General features: G+C 39.6%; 1 protein-coding gene and 1 non-coding gene across 3 annotated transcripts in view; both read left to right on the top strand.

Moving 5' to 3' along the window:
* The window catches only part of NIPAL2 (NIPA like domain containing 2), a 101,706-nt gene extending 86,732 nt beyond the window's left edge, over positions 1 to 14,974 (top strand). The window contains exons 7-11 of one of the 2 annotated variants that reach the window (XR_013397358.1): positions 1,186 to 1,321; positions 3,247 to 3,335; positions 10,469 to 10,532; positions 11,650 to 12,105; positions 13,407 to 14,974. Coding sequence is in view for 1 of the 2 variants with exons in the window: in XM_001094434.5 (XP_001094434.1) it covers positions 1,186 to 1,321; positions 3,247 to 3,335; positions 10,469 to 10,532; positions 11,650 to 11,744; positions 13,407 to 13,519 (497 nt within the window). In the remaining variant the exon portion in view is untranslated. The remainder of the gene's footprint in view (positions 1 to 1,185; positions 1,322 to 3,246; positions 3,336 to 10,468; positions 10,533 to 11,649; positions 12,106 to 13,406) is intronic. The other variant, XM_001094434.5, reaches the window with a different exon arrangement.
* Positions 14,192 to 14,296, top strand: LOC114680470 (U6 spliceosomal RNA). The gene has a single exon (XR_003732693.1). It is a non-coding gene; the product is annotated as a U6 spliceosomal RNA (small nuclear RNA).
* Positions 14,975 to 19,735: the final 4,761 nt, after the last annotated feature.

Genomic DNA, 19,735 nt, shown 5'->3' with positions numbered 1-19,735 from the left:
GTGTGCCCTAGTACCCTTCAAGTTAAAGTATATTTTCAGTTTTTGGAAAACGATATTATGGAAGACTCTCCTTGGCTGGCCACCACTCGCTGTTTTAAATGTATATATATTTCATATATATATATAAAAAATACCTTTTCAAATAAAAGGAGGAAAATTCAGATATATTATGGCCAAGTAGTTCAACAGCAACAAAGGGAGTATTTCTCCTTTGAATTGCCTTTGACTTATAATTTTTTGATTTCATGTAAAAATTATTTTTGAACTTTCAGTGAATTTTAGCTAAATTATGGAATTATTTGCAGCAGTAACTTCAAGAGACATAAGACAGAAAGCATTCTTTTCTTCCTTACAGAAAGATGATGTTGTCGGAAAATGCTCCATTACTCTCATAGTGATAGAACCTTATCAAGTTACTTTTTCTTAATGGCTGTTTGGAACCTATGAAAAGTTTGTTCTCATAAGGGATGAGTTCATCTTTAGCACAGAAAATACCTAGTTATTGCTTATGTAAACCTTAAATTGATGGTCCACGCTGACAAATGAATACTCAACTCTGGTCCTCTTTCCAATTATTGTCATTGTCAAAAATATTTTTAGTGAAACTTCTAGGTGTCTCCTAACAAAAAGGCTTATATATAGACTTAGTACAACTCACTTGATCTTAGCCAAAAGGCTGAGAAGCAATGACTTAGTACAACTCTAAGTAAATTCAAGAAGTGAGTTACATTTCACTTTCTAGTCTTCTCATCTATTTGGTTTTTAAATTTTCAGTATAGCTTAATAGTTATTTTTCTCATTAATGTCACGTGGACAATCTGACTTTTCTTATCTCCTCCCTCCATTGTTTTTGCCTTTCCCATCTACTCGTAATTATAACCTCCACAGCATTCTTTCAACAGTTAGGGCTGGAAAAGAAGCATCTTGCTCCAAAGATTAAAAAAAAAAAAAAGCACACAGTCACACAGCAGAACTTTAGCTGATTTAAGCAAATTTGAAATCCAGCACGGCTCGAGCAATGAGGCCACTGCTTACTACTGTCACATTCCTTCCTACACCTCCCACAACCATGTTCATTCTTAAACCATAATTGGTGTATTTGCTACTCTACCACATAAGCTTAAGATATTTATTTGTTAATTCAATCTCAAATATGTTCTTTGTGTTTTTTGTTTTCTTTTTCAGCCTCATTGACTGTTATTTCAGTAAAGGCCGTCTCAGGCATGATCACTTTTTCTATGACGGATAAAATGCAACTAACTTATCCCATTTTCTATATCATGTTTATCATCATGATAGCATCTTGTGTTTTCCAAGTCAAGTAAGTTAGCTTCTGCATACTCACTAATCTTTCAACATTCCTGTGCTTCTCTGGGCATTAATCTTTATTGACTTCAGATGATAATTAAAATGAGATACAACTGATTTCTAAGGGTGAAGGGCCTGTAGCTTGTCCTCAGTCAATGTGCCTTGCTTCCTCCTTTGCATCCAATAATGAGTTTTTACGAAGCGTTGCCTTCATGTCTTGTGAGTTCTAAAGCGCAGCCTTAATCCAGCTAAGTGCACTTTGATGCTTTCCTGATGCTCTTCTGCTTGTAATTAATATCCGTGGTACACAGGTTGTCATTAGCAATAAATCAAAGGGGCAGGTCCACATCCAGGCTTTCATTCTAAATATAGGACACACATGAACCCTTCACCTTCATTTCTTAGCTCATGCTCACTAATTGCCCAGAGATGGACGAAACCAGACATTTGGCCGGGAGGGAAATCCTTTCCCCAAAATGTTGCATCTTTGGCCAGAATTTCCTTTGTATCCATGGGATTGCGGAATGATTGTTTTATGTTTCTCTTGGGGCCTAATAGTGGTGACATGGAACATTTTTAATTTCTGCTCTTCCCTGCCCCGACCTCCATCAGCTCTGATCCCTTCCCCTCCATCTCTCACACTGGGATTGTGCCTTTGCCTGCTGGGCTTTCTTGAGTTGACCTGAAAGTTTTCTGTTTACCCCAAAATGCTATGCAAAAGCACCATCCCAGATAAGAAATCAGAGCTCAAAATCAGTACAAGAGTGGTTCCTTCTGTAGGTGCGAGAAGTACCATCTAATTGTTATGGACTGAAGATAGGCCCTGTTACAAGGTCTGTGGAGAATTACTGGAGAAACCCAATGTTTTGTCACTGGTTTGTCATCTCCTTATAAGTCTGTGTTTCTAATACTTGTATTTTGCTATTTTTTTCTCTTTCTTCTTCTGAATTAATTGGTACTGCCACAATATCTTTTGGGATTAGTGACATTATCTTCATACCATACTTTGTAAATTTGGCAGGCAGACACAATTGGGGGTAAACTGCATTCTGTCACCCTTGTCTCAATCTCTGCACCCATCACACTGTACAACTGTGGTTCTCAGCCCTGGTTGCCCATTAAAATGAGCTGGGTTTAGTACATATATATGTACATGCATGTATATGACCTGACTTTTGTACATATATGTACCTGCAGGCATATAAGAACATACATGCATTTATGTATACCTACATATGTGTGTGTATACACACACACACACACACACACACACACAGAGATACACACAGGCTCTACCCACAAAGTACTTTTTTCAATTGCTCTAGAGTAGGACCTAAGCATTCGTGCTTTTTAAAAGCACCCCGGTGATAGTACAATTCACCGCTTCAAAAAACAATCTAGTCCCGAGCAGGGCAGCACAGCACAGTTGTGGGAACTGCTTTTGTGTTGGTGGCCAGAATGAGAAGCTGAGCTCCCACATATGCTCTGCAGCTGGAGCACTGAGCATTGTTTTTGAAACATTAAACATTCCTTTACTTCTCCATCTTCTTTCTTGGCACGTGGCATGTCAATGGATAGCTCTACTATTCCCCAGATATGATATTTAACAGATTCTAGGGTCTATCCTAATGAATCAGGCCCAGTGTGATACTGGTCCAGCAGCTTGAATCGCTTCCAACTCAAACTTCTGTGGCCTCGGAATATGATTAATTGCTTTTCATTGTTACTGTTGTTGGTTTAAACAGACCATAAAACCTGACATCTGATCTCATACATCAGATGCATATAAGCTATGACTGCTGATTGGAAATGCCCTTTCACTGCACCTCCTTTCCCTTTGTAGTTGTAGCTAAAGAACACGCATTTCTTGAAGTTATTGTTAACTTATTGCTGAATGTCTCTTAAAGCCAAATCTCCAGTAAGTGCCTTCTGCTCTAGGTTCCTGAATCAAGCCACGAAACTCTACAATACGACAAGAGTGGTGCCAGTTAATCATATTTTCTTTACAATCAGTGCCATCATTGCAGGTGAGTTTTGGTTTTCTATACATAGGTGATTCCAAGCATAAATTAAGTATCTCCCAGAGTAAATGAGAGGATCCAGAAATCTTTAAGTTGTAAGGATCTCTGTTGCCTCCACCTGGTGTCTGAATTTCCCCTGTGACAATCCTCCAGGAGAGGTTCCTCTACTTTTTGTGAATGCTGTCTGCCTCCTGGCTCAGCTGTCCTGCTTTGGATCACTCTCATTCTCTGGAGATTTCTAAGTAGAAAATGTGTTCTTATATTGGAGCTGAAATGAGTTTCCTTGCAAATTCAAGACACTCATCTTTGTTCTTCTTGTTGGAGTCTTTCCCTTGCCAGCCCTTGTATTAGTCCATTTTGTGTTGCTATAAAGGAATACCTGAGACTGGGTAATTTATTTTAAAAAGAGGTTTATTTGCCTCATGGTTCTGCAGGCTGTACAGAAGCATGGTGCCAGCATCTGCTTCTTGTCAGGACCTCAGGAAGCTTTTACTGTGATAGAAGGCAAAGGGTGAATAGGCGTGTCACATAGCAAGAGATGGGGCAAGGGAGAGGGGTAGGTCCCAGTCTCTTTAACAACCAGATCTCATATGAACTCAGGACTGATAGAGGACACCAAGCCATTCATGAAGGATCCACCCCCAGGACCCAAACACCTTCCTCTAGGCCCCACCTCCAACATTTGGGGATCACATTTCAACATGTGATTTGGAGAGGACAGATATCCAAGCTATATCAGCCCTTCTGATCATCAAAGCAACTGAAAGATCCTCTTGAGTCTTATCTCTGGGCCATACATGCCCAATTCTACTAACTCTTCCCTATATGCCCCTCGCCAGCTTGGTCAGAGAGCACAATCCAAAACTGAATTCAATGTTCCAGGGAAAGCCAGAGAGACAAGAATAGAAACTAGTGCCTTTGCTATTCTGGCCTCTATTTTTCTACTATTGCAGTTCTTTTATTAGTATGGAACATTTTTTAAAAATATGACAGGCATGATAACATTAAAACTAAAAGTATAAATTTGAAACTCAGTCCAAACCAAAAACAGTTGATTCAAGTATACCATTTCTAAATTTGGTACTGGTATGCCCTCATTCATTGGCTTATTTGATGTATTTACCACCTTCTTGATCTTGAGAGTTCATTTCTCAATGTAAAGTTTATGTATTTGAGGGAGTAATTGAAGATTGCCTGTTTCCTAAATGACACATTTTTTTTTTATTTTATGGAAAACAATGTGACTGTCAGTGGGTAGTTCTTTAAAGTAATTAATGCATTTTCTGTTTCCCAAACTTGACACTTAATATTTAAAGAAAAAGATTCTATTCCATGACATCTAATTTTTTAGTATTTTAAGCTAGTTAACAAAGTAAGAAAAGATTGCACATTGATGTGTCTTAGAATTATTGGAAAAAGAAAATAGGCCAAAAATAGTCACAGAAATGACATAAGCCTGATAGTTAATGTGCATAAAGAATATAGTTGCTCTGATCAGAAGGTTTTCTGCAGCCTGGGAACATAGCAAAATGTTATCTCTAAAAAATTAGGGGGAAAATCAGCCAGGTATGGTGGCACATACCTGTATTCCCAGCTACTCAGGAGGCTAAGGCAGGAGGATTGCTTGAACCCAGAAGTTCGAGGTTACAGTGAGCTATAGTCACACCACTGCTCTGAAGCCTGGGTGACAGAGCAGGACCCCATCTCTAAAAAAATAAAAGTTAAAAATAAATAAAGATTTTCTAGGAGGACCAACAGGGCTGGGTCTTAATACTCAGCATACAGAGTAATTAATGAGTCAGGGGGATGCTGAGACCTTTTGGGAGTCATAAGAGTCCCTCTGATGTTACTGGTGAGTGGAATGGTGGTGGAGCTTGCTGACTACTTCTTCTGTCTGCCTCCATGAGAAAGCATAGCTTACAATTAAGATGAGACCATATTTTGCCTACTAATTAGTCAAGTTTTGTTTGTTCTTTTTATTGCATTATCCAGTGCTGATAAGGCTACAGTATCACAGGCACTCTTATGGGCTGGGTAACATGGTGCCACCCTCCTAGAACTGAGTTTTGTAGTTTTTATCAGAAGCCTTAAAAATATTTCTATTCTTTGATTCTACAAGTCAACAACAAAAACCCAAATAACCTGATTTTAAAATGGGAAAAGAACTTGAATAGATGTTTTTGAAAAGAAGATACACAAATGGCCAAAAGACGTGAAAAGATGTTCAACACCTAATCATAAGGGAAATGCAAATCAAAACCACAATGAGATATAATCTCACACCCAATAGGATGGCTGCTATTAACAAGAGAAAACAACAAATGGTGGTGAGGATGTGGATGAACTGGAACTTTTGTACACCGCTGGTTGGGATGTAAAATGGTGCAGCCATTATGGAAAACAGTGTGGCAGTTCCTCAAAAAATTAAAAATGGAATTACCATATGATCTAGCAATTTCACTTCTAGGCAAGAGAATTGAAAGCAAGGTCTTGAAAAGACATTTGTATATGTATGTTCATAGCAGCATTATTCACAATAGCCAGAAGGTAGAAGCAACCCAGATGTCCATCAACAGATGAATAAACAAAACGTGGTATATATATACAATGGAATATATTCAGCTTTTAAAAGGAAGGAAATTATAACACATGCTACAACATAAATGAACCTTGAGAGCATTATGGTAAGTGAAATAAGCCAGTCACAAAAAGAAAAATATTGTATGATTCCACTTATACGTGATATCTAGAGTAGTGAGATTTACAGAAACAAAAGTAGAACGATGGCTGCGGGGAGGAGGAAATGAGTAGAATTTCAGTTTTGCAAGATGGAAAAGTTCTGGAAATTGGTTGCAAAACAGTGTGAACTACTTATCGCTACTGAACTATACACTGAAAAAAAAATAGAGATAGTAAATTTTATGTTATGTATATTTTACTACAATGTTTTTATTTTTTTATTTTTTATTTTTATTTTTATTTTTTTTTGAGACGGAGTCTCGCTTTGTTGCCCAGGCTGGAGTGCAGTGGCCGGATCTCAGCTCACTGCAAGCTCCACCTCCTGGGTTTATGCCATTCTCCTGCCTCAGCCTCCCTAGTAGCTGGGACTACAGGTGCCCGCCACCTCACCCAGCTAGTTTTTTGTATTTTTAGTAGAGTCGGGGTTTCACCATGTTAGCCAGGATGGTGTCGATCTCCTGACCTCATGATCAGCCCGTCTCGGCCTCCCAAAGTGCTGGGATTACAGGCTTGAGTCACCGCGCCCAGCCTACAATGTTTTTAAATTGGGAAAAAAATAGCCAGGTGTGGCGGTGCACACCTGTAGTCCCAGCTATGCAGGAGGCTGAGGCAGGAGGATCACTTGACCTGAAAGTCCAAGGTTACAGTGAGCTATAATCACGCCACTACTCTCCAGCCTGGGTGATGGAGCAGGACCCCATCTCTAAAAAAATAAAAGTTAAAAATAAATAAAGATTTTCTAGGAGGACCAAGAAAATCTTTGGAAACAGAAATTCCACTTCTAAAAACACCCACGAAAATTCATAAAATACTTGGGAAAATGAGGCATACCTCATTTTATTGTGCTCTGCAGATACTGCAATTTTTTACAACTTGAAGGTTTGTGGCAATCCTGCATCGAACAAGTCTGCTGGAATCATTTTTCCAACAGCATGTGCTCACTTCATATCTCTGTGTCATGTTTTGGTAATTATTGCATTATTTCAAATTGTTATTATTATATCTGTTATGGTGATCTGTGATCAGTGATCTTTAATGTACTACCATAATTGTTTTGAGACACCACAAACTGCACCTGTGTAAGACTGCCAACTTAACAATAAATGTATGTGTTCTGATGCACCGCTGACCAGCTGTTCCCACATCTCTCTCCTTCCCCTTGGGCCTCCTATTTCCCTGGGACACAACAATATTGAAATCTGGCCATTTAATAACCCTACAATGGCCTGTAACTGTTCAGGTGAAAGGAAACATCACACAATCCTTCCGTTAAGTCAAAAGCTAGAAACCGTTAAGCTTAGTGAGGAAGGCATGTCAAAAGCCAAGATAGGCTGAAAGGTAGACCTTCTGCACCAAACAGCCAAGTTGTGAAGGCAAAAGAAAAAAGTTTCTGGGCTGGGTGCGGTGGCTCATGTCTGTAATCCCAGGACTTTGGAAGGCCGAGGCAGGCAGATCACTTGAGGTCGGGAGTTCGAGACCAGCCTGACCAACATGGAGAAACCCTGTCTCTACTAAAAATACAAGATTAGCCGGGCATGGTGGTGCATGCCTGTAATCCCAGCTACTCGGGAGGCTGAGGCAGGAGAATTGCTTGAACCTGGCAGGTGGAGGTTGTGGTGAGCCAGGATGATACTATTGCACTGCAGCCTGGGCAAGAGAGAGAGAGAGAGAGAGAGAAGGAGGGAGAGAGAGAGTTATTAACCATTCGGAAAAGCCTAGGGCCCTTAAGAATTATGCTAAATCTACTCTGCCTGTACTCTCTAAATGAAGCAACTAATCCTGGATAACAATACATCTGTTTATGGCATGGGTTACTGAATATTTTAAACCCACTGTTGAGACCTAATGACCAGGAAAAAGATTCCTTTCGAAATATTACTGCTTATTGGCAATGAACCTGATCACCCAAGAACTCTTATGGAGATGTACAAGGAGATGAATGTTGTTTTCATGCCTGCTAACACAACATTCATTCTGCAGCCCATGGATCAATGAGTAATTTTGACTTTCAAGTCTTATTATTTAAGAAATACATTTCGTAAAGCTATAGCTGTCATAGATAGTGATTCTGCCAATGGATCTTAGCAAAGTAAATTGAAAACTTTCTGATTTTCTTGATGTCATTAAGAACCTTTGTGATTCATGGGCGGAGGCTAAAATATGCACGTTGACAGGAGTTTGGAAGAAGTCTGTTCTAACTCTCCTGGATAGTTTTGAAAGATTCAAGACTTCAGAGAAGGCAGTAACTGCAGATGTGATGGAAATAGGAAAAGAACTAGAATAGAAGTGGAGCCTGAAGATGTGACTGGATTGCTACAACTTCATGATCAAACTTTAATGGATGAGGAGTTGCTTTTTATAAAAGAGCAAAGAAAGTGGTTTCTTGAAGTGGAAACTACTGTTGGTGAAGATGCTAGGAACATTGTTGAAATGAAAACAAAAGATTTAGAATATTTCAGTAACCTAGTTGATGAAGCAGCAGCTGTGTTCGAGAAGATTAAGTAGAGATTTTGAAAGAATTTCTACTGTAAGTCAAATGCGATCAAATAGCATTGCATGCTACAAAGAAGAGTTCATTGATGTGGCAAACTTCATCATTGTCTTATCTTAAGAAGTTGCCACAGCCACCCCAGCCTTCAGCAACTACAGCCCCGATCAATCAGCAACCATCAACATTGAGGCAAGTCCCTCCAACGAGCAAAAAGATTAGGACTCACTGCAGGCTCAGATGATCATTAGCATTTTTAGCAATAAAGTATTTTAATTAAGGTATGTACTTTTTTTTAGACATAATGCTATTGCACATTTGAAAAACTATAGTATAGTATAAACATAACTTTTATGTACACTGAGAAACCAAAAATTTAGTGTGACTTGCTTTATTGAGAGATTAGCTTTATTGTGATGTGGTCTGGAACCAAAACCACGTATCTCCAAGATACGCCTGTACAAAGAAGTACATTGCTGCTTTACTAAAGAAAAAAAAATGAAAAAAAAAAGAGAAAAAAGATGTAGAACCAACTTGAAATGCCCTTAGAGAAATGAATATTATGGTATATCAGTTTAAAATAACATGAAAACTGGCCGGGCGCAATGGCTCACGCCTGTAATCCCAGCACTTTGGGAGGCCAAGGCGGGCGGATCACGAGGTCAGGAGATCGAGACCATCCTGGCTAACACTGTGAAACCCCGTCTCTACTAAAAAATACAAAAAACTAGCCGGGCGAGGTGGCGGGCGCCTGTAGTCCCAGTTACTCGGGAGGCTGAGGCAGGAGCATGGCACGAACCTGGGAGGCGGAGCTTCCAGTGAGCCGAGATCACGCCACTGTACTCCAGCCTGGGAGACAGAGCGAGACTCTGTCTCAAAAATAAATAAATAAATAAATAAAATAACATGAAAACATTAAAATGATTATAAGGAAGTATGTAATAACCTGGAGTGTGCTTCAGAAACTTTCATTCATTCAACAAATATTCATTAGAACTGGACATGGCTTCTTCCTGTAAGAAGTTCATTCCCTAGGTAAGAAGATACGGTGAAGATTGAGAAACCTCCTTGAGGATAGGTCTCTGTCCTGTCGTTTCTCCAAGACCTAGAGCAGTGGCTGACACACAGCAGACGTTCGATAAATATTTGCTGGCTGGCTAGCAAGGATACCACCACACACAAAAAAATTTAATTCCAGGCGACATATAACTTAAAGATATCTTATTTAACAAAAACTCTATGAAGGCTTTGGAACTTTACAGAAGAAATCATTGAGACCAACAGGGATAGAAGCAACATTCATCAAAGTAGATGATGCATCCTTGTTTACCTATGGAAGACCAGAGGAAGATGAGACGGGGGTTGGCAGTGGGAAGTGGAGCTAAGGTAGCACTTCAGCTGCTAGAGTATGCTTTGGTGCTTGAGTTGCCGTGGGGCCAGACCAACAGATCACTGGCATCGCCACGAGTGACAGCATGCGTGGCAGCAGCTGGCCTGAGGTGGACCTGCCATGTCAGAGGCCCCAGAGTCCACCAAGACTCTCAGGCCAGGCTGGCTGACTCCTGACCTAAAACTGCAGGTGGGGAATAGTCACTAGAGTGTTGTTTTCTTGTATGTTCCAGTGGGGCAATCCTGGACTGGATGAGAAATTTCTGCTTGCAAATATATGTCAATTATGTTGATTTTATAATAATGATAATTATATCAGGTCTACAAATCTATGTTCTTTTTGGAATAATTCAGAATGTGTGGCCTGCAAATTTTCTTAAACTAAACTGCTGAATGTGCATTTTAAGGGTGACTAAATTTACTTTGAAAAAATAACATATTAACATAAGTTTACAAACAATATTTAGCTATTATAAATAACCTTACTTCAAAATCAATTTTATCTTCTTTTCCTGTGTCACAGGTATCATATTTTATCAGGAATTCCTTGGTGCTGCTTTTCTCACTGTATTTATATATCTTTTTGGGTGAGTAAATGCCTCAGAAGTAAAGTATGTGAAATTCTATTACTTTTACATAGGATTTTTGGCATTGTACCAGAGGTATAGAAAATTGGAAAATAATATAAGAAACGTCAGTTTCCTGAGCTCCTAAAAGAAACATGTTTTTTAACTTAAGGCCCTACATGGGGCTCAGTGTCTTTGGCTTTGTGACTTAGGTATTCCTCTGAAGCTCTGAAACATTGGGGATTTTCAATTCCAGGCCAAAGACAAGATACATCCACTGGCCCTTGTAGTTACTCCATGACCTTTCTCTACTGTATCAGACCTACTTCACTCTTGGGAACCCCTAGATTAGATCTAAATTAGAGAATCGTGATCCTCTAGGGTCGCCCAAAACAAAAGACCAAGATGGACAGATCCCTTGCTTTAGTCATGATAACATCATGTTGGTAGTGTCCCTTCCTTGTGTCAGAGTGTGCAGCTTGAACTGTCCCTAGAGATTTGGTGGGCATCATTGCTAGCATTGCTTGCAAACAGAAAGCAGAACTTTTACAATATATCACCAGTGTATAGGAGCTTCCATGAGTCCATGAGGCACTTCATTAAATGTTTAGCTGCTTCTGATCTGATAGTCAGCATGACCATTGTTATGCAAACTTAAGCCTAGGCTATTTTCCGTGTAGGAAGCCATCTATCTTGAAAATTCAATTTCATAAGATATTTGGGCAAGGCCAAACTTCTGAGGTCTGGAAATTATGACTACTCTTATGGCCAAGGACAACTAGATTTCTTAGAAAATTAAAGAATAAATTATTTTTTCTCTTGTGTCACATGCCACAAATGGATCTGGGCGTGCATGGGTAGAAAATGAGACAGGGTGTCTACCCAAAGGGTTTTGAGCCTGAATTAGCCCCCAGATGGTAAAAACCCGGGGCAGAGATCTACTGGAATCTGCCCAAGTCTTGGTTCTGGGTAGAACTATTGGCTGTGCTAATTAAGACAAGTACTAGGAAACTTACCAGAAACTGGATGAACAAAACCAATGGGATTTATGTCATCATGTAGAATATGGAGCTCAGTTATTTAATATCATGAGTCTGTTTCAGTGTTCTTGTATTCTTTATTAATATTATTCTTACAGGTGTTTTCTGTCATTCCTTGGTGTATTTTTGGTCACAAGAAATCGAGAAAAGGAACATCTGCAACAGTCTTATATTGATTTTGGAAATATTCCTGGTAAAATCATATATTCTTTATAGTGGAAAATTTGATCCTTATAAATGAATAATTATTGGTATTATTTTGGGTGGTAAGTTAATATAAAACATAATTCTTACCCTTAAAAAATGTGGATTTAATAATGAAACCAAAGGTGATATTTTCAGTGTAAATGTTACTAATAATTTATTGAATGTTAGTTTTGCACAGAACTGGGGATATAAAAGAACTGACCACGTTTCCTTGATTTGGGTAATTTGGAGGATTTCCTTTTTGGGTTTCCTTAAATTGGAAAAGGGTAGAGAAAAGAGTAGCAATGACTACCAGCAACAGACCCCTGCCACTTTGAGAGCCTTGAAGGAACATCCAAGGACAAAGGGTAGGCAGCTAAGGAACATGTCTTGGGGAAAGCCTGGGGTGGCTTGTGCACTGTGGCTCAGGACAGTCACCAAAACACAAGTAGCTTCTTCCCCCTTCCTCACCCCACCTACCCAGAGAGCAAACACTCTTTCCCGTTCTCACTCTCACTGAGAAATAACTCACCTAGTCATGTAGACAACAAAAGCCAAGTCCAGGACAGAGGAAACAGTCTGCTGTGTAACTTCTTCCCCCGTCCACCCGCCCTCAGCACTCTCCAGCCTTATTAGGGGTTTGGGGGGACCTATAGGTTTCCAGGCAGGAGTGGAGATATTCTCACAGCTTTCTCCGCCATTCTGTTAGCATCATGCCTGTGAAGCAAAAACTAGGGAAGCCTCATCCCTAAGACTGAGAAATATGGCCCCATGCAATGAATTCTGTGTTCTCTGTGCCATTCGAGCCATCTTATCTGCTGGGAGCAGTCAATGAAAGAATTGGCATCAGTGGCAACGGTGCATGTGAGAGAAGCCTTATATGGTTAGAGGTCCTTTGGTGGGAAATAAAGTTTGATTTTATTTTATTTATTTTTTATTTATTTATTTTTTTTTTTTTGAGACGGAGTCTTGCTCTGTCACCCAGTTCTGGAGTGCAGTGGCACAATCTCAGCTTACTGCAACCTCCCCTCGCAGGGTTCGTGTGATTCTTGTGTCTCAGCCTCCCAAGTAGCTGGGATTACAGGTATGCACGACCATGCCTGGCTAATTTTTCTATTTCACCATGTTGGCCAGGCTGGTCTCAAACTCCTGACCTCAAGTGATTCACCTGCCTCAGCCTCCCAATGTGCTGGGATTATAGGTGTGAGCCACTGCGCCCAGCCTGATTATTTTTAACTCTATTTTTTATTTCACAAAGCCCAGTGCATAGACTCCATAGCAGCTTTAGAAGCCACTATCAAAGGCTATTTTTCTATGTTGTTATATGTATTCGACATGGAAAAGAAGACACAACCCTGGGGAGAAAGGCTTGGAGATGAGTGAATGCTTCATGTGAATCTCCAGACTAAACCCACCTGATTTCCATGCACAGCCTGTCGATCCTGTGGGGTGGGGACAGTGGCTCTGACACAGACAGCATGCTATCACACAGCTAGAGACATGGCATTCCAAGGGCCTTTCCTTCCTTGACATTCATCTCTTCTGTTTAGACAGTGCCCACATAGTATAAAAGAGAGGTGATAAAATGTGGCCTAGATTGAGGAGAAATTATTAAGACTCATTTTTCTGTAAGACCACAAAAGATTCTCTATGATTATTATCTCCACAGGGAAACAAATGTTGGACAAAATACAACCAGATTCAAATAGCTTATCCTATGGAACTTTGCCTGATGGAAGTGACTCAACAAACAGCCAAAGTGGAGAGAAGAAAGAGGTCTAAAATGCTGAGAGGGATGACTGTTGGCCTGTTATTCGATACCACCTTTTTAAAAAATTGCACATGTTCAATTTGTGTCAGCAGCTCTTTTATAAGCTGACATGTGCTAGCGTTCATTTCAGTCCTTTCCCCCACCTCAGCGCCTATGGACAATCGGGGGCTTCCTAAGCTCTGACAGTCTAATATTTCCATGGAATGTGATTTGAAGTGTTCCCCACACCCTGGACCTCTCCCTAGTGATTATCTAGCCAGCTATACCTTAATCAGAGCCCAGCTGCTCTAGCAGGAATGTTGCACAGAAATGTACATTTGTGGTTTGGCCATAGGTCGCAGAGGTGGCTTCTCCCACGGGTAGTGTCAATTGCTTCACTTGAAAAAGACACTTCAGCCCCGTAGCCTGACTCCCAAAAGAAAGGTTTGAGAGTGCTCATTTTTTTTCTAAGCCACCTTTTATAAGCCTCCCTATAAAAATCTTACCTTTCAAGTCCTAAATTAGAATTGCAAGTCATCTTTTCTGAAAACTAATGCTATCAAAGTCCTCCTTGGAAAATTAAGGGTCTCTTTAAAATTAGAATTTATAAATGGCATTCAGTGACGGTGTATACCAAAATTAAAAGACCTTGACTGGTGGGCTTTTTAAATGTAAGAAAGAGGAAGTTTAAGAAGTAGGACTCTGCTTGTTTCAGTAGCCCATGTACTAAAATAGGAACAATGCAGAGAAGATTAGCACAGCCCCCACGCAAGGCTGACACATAAATTCATGAAGCATTAGAGACAAAAAGTAGGACCGATGTTTCTTTATTTTGTAATAAAAATATAGAATGGTGATGTTTTCTTCAGCTGTATGATTCTATTATACTTGAAACTGAAGAAAAATTTAATATCCTATGCCTTTGTTTTTATAGATCTTATAATTTATCCAGTGGGCTTATATGTCTTATTCTCCATATAAGTCTAAAAAATCACATTTAAATTCTTAGTGATATTTTCAGTACACATCATTTCTTCCCAAAGTCATTATCTCAAGCTTTGTACATTCTTCGAGATAAAAGGAGAGTTGTGATTAGAGAACTGTATTTCAGCCATTTAATTCTCTAGACATAGAAGACAACCCAGTGGTCAAACCTGAGCTTCAAGAGGAAGCCCAACTCCTCCTGTGCCCTAAAAGGCTTTTCCACCTCAATTGATCACATATCTACTAAGACACATTTGCATGTAGAATCCATAATAATATCTGTTATTTATGATCTACCTAATATTTAAAGGAGAAGGAAAGAGGTAGCCTTCATTGTAGCCAACATCAAACAATAAGTCCCACCCTTCATGACATTTCAAAGCCTTCAGATCAGGAGATAGAGACACAAAAAACCCTTCAAAAAATCAATGAATCCAGCAGCTGGTTTTTTGAAAAGATCAACAAAATTGATAGACCACTAGCAAGACTAATAATGAAGAAAAGAGAGAAGAATCAAATAGATGTAATAAAAAATGATAAGGGTGATATCACCACCGACCCCACAGAAATACAAACTACCATCAGAGAGTACTATAAACCCCTCTATGCAAATAAACTAGAAAATCTAGAAAAAATGGATAAATTCCTGGACACATACACCCTCCCAAGACTAAACCAGGAAGAAGTTGAATCTCTGAATACACCAAGAACAGGCTCTGAAATTGAGGCAATAATTAATAGCCTACCAACCAAAAAAAGTCCAGGACCAGATGGATTCACAGCCGAATTCTACAGAGGTACAAGGAGGAGCTGGTACCATTTCTTCTGAAACTATTCCAATCAATAGAAAAAGAGGGAATCCTCCCTAACTCATTTTATGAGGCCAGCATCATCCTTATACCAAAGCCTGGCAGAGATACAACAAAAAAAGAGAATTTGAGACCAATATCCCTGATGAACATCTATGCAAAAATCCTCAATAAAATACTGGCAAACCGAATCCAGCAGCACATCAAAAAGCTTATCCACCATGATCAAGTGGGCTTCATCCCTGGGATGCAAGGTTGGTTCAACATATGCAAATCAATAAATGTAATCCACCATATAAACAGAACCAAAGACAAAAACCACATAATTATCTCAATAGATGCAGAAAATGCCTTTGACAAAATTCAACAGCCCTTCATGCTAAAAACTCTCAATAAATTTGATATTGATGGGACATATCTCAAAATAATAAGAGCTATTTATGACAGACCCACAGCCAATATCATACTGAATGGGCAAAAACTGGAAGCATTCCCTTTGAAAACTGGCACAAGACAGTGATGCCCTCTCACCACTCCTATTCAACATAGTGTTGGAAGTTCTGGCCAGGGCAATCAGGCAGGAGAAAGAAATAAAGGGTATTCAATTAGGAAAAGATGAAGTCAAATTGTCCCTGTTTGCAGAAGACGTGATTGTATATCTAGAAAACCCCATCGTCTCAGCCCAAAATCTCCTTAATCTGATAAGCAACTTCAGCAAAGTCTCAGGATACAAAATCAATGTGCAAAAATCACAAGCATTCTTATACACCAATAACAGACAAACAGAGAGTCAAATCATGAGTGAACTCCCATTCACAATTGCTTCAAAGAGAATAAAATACCTAGGAATCCAACTTACAAGGGCCTCTTCAAGAAGAACTACAACCACTGCTCAACGAAATAAAAGAGGACTCAAACAAATGGAAGAGCATTCCATGCTCATGGATAGGAAAAATCAGTATCGTGAAAATGGCCATACTGCCCAAGGTAATTTATAGATTCAATGCCATCACCATCAAGCTACCATTGACTTTCTTCACAGGATTGGAAAAAATGACTTTAAAATTCATAGGGAACCAAAAAAGAGCCTGCATTGCCAAGATGTCTAATCCTAAGCCAAAAGAACAAAGCTGGAGGCATCATGCTACCTGACTTCAAACTATACAACAAGGCTACAGTAACCAAAACAGCATGGTACTGGTACCAAAACAGAGATATAGACCAATGGAACAGAACAGAGCCCTCAGAAATAATACCACACATCTACAACCATCTGATCTTTGACAAACCTGACAAAAACAAGAAAGGGGGAAAGGATTCCCTATTTAATAAATGGTGCTGGGAAAACTGGCTAGCCATATGTAGAAAGCTGAAACTGGATCCCTTCTTTACACCTTATACAAAAATTAATTCAAGACGGATTAAAGACTTAAATGTTAGACCTAAAACCATAAAAACCCTAGAAGTAAACTCAGGCAATACCATTCAGGACATAGGCATGGGCAAGGACTTCATGTCTAAAACACCAAAAGCAATGGCAACAAAAGCCAAAATTGATAGATGGGATCTAATTAAACTTAAGAGCTTCTGCACAGCAAAAGACACTACCATCAGAGTGAACAGGCAACCTACAGAATGGGAAAAATTTTGCAGTCTACTCATCTGATGAAGGGCTAATATCCAGAATCTACAAAGAGCTCAAACAAATTTACAAGAAAAAAACAACCCCATCAAAAAGTGGGCAAAGGAGATGAACAGACACTTCTCAAAAGAAGACATTTATGCAGCCAACAGACACATGAAAAAATGCTCATCATCACTGGCCATCAGAGAAATGCAAATCAAAACCACAATGAGATACTATCTCACACCAGTTAGAATGGCGATCATTAAAAAGTCAGGAAACAACAGGTGCTGAAGAGGATGTGGAGAAATAGGAACAGTTTTACACCGTTGTTGGGACTGTAAACTAGTTGAACCATTGTGAAGACAGTGTGGCAATTCCTCAAGGATCTAGAAGTAGAAATATCATTTGACCCAGCCATCCCATTACTGGGTATATACCCAAAAGATTATAAATCATGCTGCTATAAAGACACATGCACACATATGTTTATTGTGGCACTATTCACAATAGCAAAGACTTGGAACCAACCCAAATGTCCATCAATGATAGACTGGATTAAGAAAATGTGGTACATATACACCATGGACTACTATGCAGCCATAAAAAAGGATGAGTTCATGTCCTTTGTAGGGACATGGATGAAGCTAGAAACCATCATTCTCAGCAAACTATCACAAGAACAAAAAACCGAACACTGCATGTTCCCACTCATAGGTGGGAATTGAACAATGAGAACACTTGGACACAGGAAGGGGAACATCACACACCAGGGCCTGTTGTGGGGTGGGAGGAGGGGGGAGGGATAGCATTATGAGATATACCTAATGTAAATGATGAGTTAATGGGTGCAGCACACCAACATGGCACATGTATACATATGTAACAAACCTGCATGTTGTGTACATGTACCCTAGAACTTAAAGTATAATAAATAAAATAAAATAAAATAAAAGCCTTCAGATCACGTTTGACATGTCTATCCAGTATCATTCCAGCCAATGGTCTTGCATGTAAATAGGTTGTTTAACTTGGTGGCATTGAGACTGTAACCTTAATGATTCAGGTCTTTCAGCTTTGTTCTTTGTCATAATCTGTACTCCTGGCCATACTGACCAAACCTGGCTGCAAAGGAAAGCGATTTGAATTGATCACCAATGTATGAAAAATACAGAACCCATGTCTGGCTCCTAAACTCCTGGTAATAATTCCCACCATTGTAGAAAGTGTCCCATGCATTCAGATAAAGCAGTCATAATTTATGGCATATTTTACTGAATTTGTCCAGCATATTCGTACTACAAAGCTCAGCGGAGAAATGTATCTAGTGCCTTAAACTACAGTTTTCTGGTGACTCTTAAAATTGGTTTCCAAGATTGGGAAAACAATTAGATTGAAGAGTTTTGCTTCAAGTAGACCTACATTCGTAGCTCGAGTGCATGAGGTTTTCAGCATTGCAGAATTTCACACAGGCACAAGCATAACACCAGTACTTTAGCAGCCGCCAACAGTTGCATCTATTAAACGTTTTGAGAAATGACATTGACTTATGCACATTTAAGCAATCAACAATGTTTTAGAAGTCCAGGTAATATATTAAATATATTCAGACCTAGTTTTACTTTCCATATTATTGCTCCAAAGTAAGGTAAATAGGAGTTTTAGTTGTACTGGCTTGTAAGATTTTTTAAATTACGCAGTGCATGACAACAACTAAAGCCAACTCAGTCTTTCTCTTGGCATTGTGAGTTGAGGACCTTTAGCCAACAGTTAGCTCATCTGACTGTTTGTCTAGACCAAGGGTCAGCAAAGTTTTCAGTAAAGACCCACAGAGTAGATATTTTGGAGTTTGTGTTGTCTGTCCCAACAGACAGACATTGTGCCTGTCCCAACTACCCAACTCTGCCATTGTAGCACTAAAGCAGCCATAGACAAGATTAAACAGAAGAGCATGGCTGTGTTCCAATAAAACTTTATTTACAGACCAGGCACGGTGGCTCATGCCTATAATCCCAGCACTCTGGGAGGCTGAGGCCAGCAGATCATCTAAGGTTAGGAGTTCGGGACCAGCCTGGTCAACATAGTGAAACCCCATCTCTACTAAAAGTACAAAAGTTAGCCGGGCGTGGTGGTGAGTGCCTGGACTCCCAGCTACTCGGGAGGCTGAGGCAGGAGAATTGCTTGAACCCGAGAGGTGGAGGTTGCAGTGAGCCAAGATCATGCCATTGCACTCCAGCCTGGGTGACCGAGTAAGACTGTCTCAAAAAAACAACAACAAACAAACAAAACAAGTGGTCAGTCTATGAGCTATAGTTTGCCAACACCTGGTCTAGATTCTTCTGCCCTTGCTCTGCAGCTTCTTTCCTGTTGATTGGGCATTCAGGGAAGGAGTTTAAAAAGTGACACTCATGGCTCATGACAAATGAGATACTTTGGGAGTGTGGAACCATGGCTTGATATTTGCCTTCAGATATTTTTGCTTATATAAGTTATAAATGGAAGTGATAAGTTCATTCTCAGTGTCCAAGTTTCTCTCTTTTGAAGGCAATGGTTCTTTTGTGAACACCACTAACTACATTTGAAAAGCCTCTCCAATTCCACATTCCAAGTCAATAATAGCTTTGGAAATGAGTAACAATGACCTCTCATGTAGTAGATTAAAGCAGAGGCCTTTACCATATGATGGTTTTTTGGCTTAAATGTTTGCTTGTCCTGTAACTATAATACTTTCGTTACCAGAATCACTTGAAAACAAATACAATAAAAAAATTTCTCAAGCGGGACCCAGAATGTATTCCTCCCCCTCCTCAATACCCCACACACTCCTAGAG

This window comes from Macaca mulatta, chromosome 8 (genome assembly GCF_049350105.2).
Source record: "Macaca mulatta isolate MMU2019108-1 chromosome 8, T2T-MMU8v2.0, whole genome shotgun sequence".
NCBI lineage: Eukaryota > Metazoa > Chordata > Mammalia > Primates > Cercopithecidae > Macaca > Macaca mulatta.
This window is presented reverse-complemented; position numbering and strand designations above follow the sequence as displayed.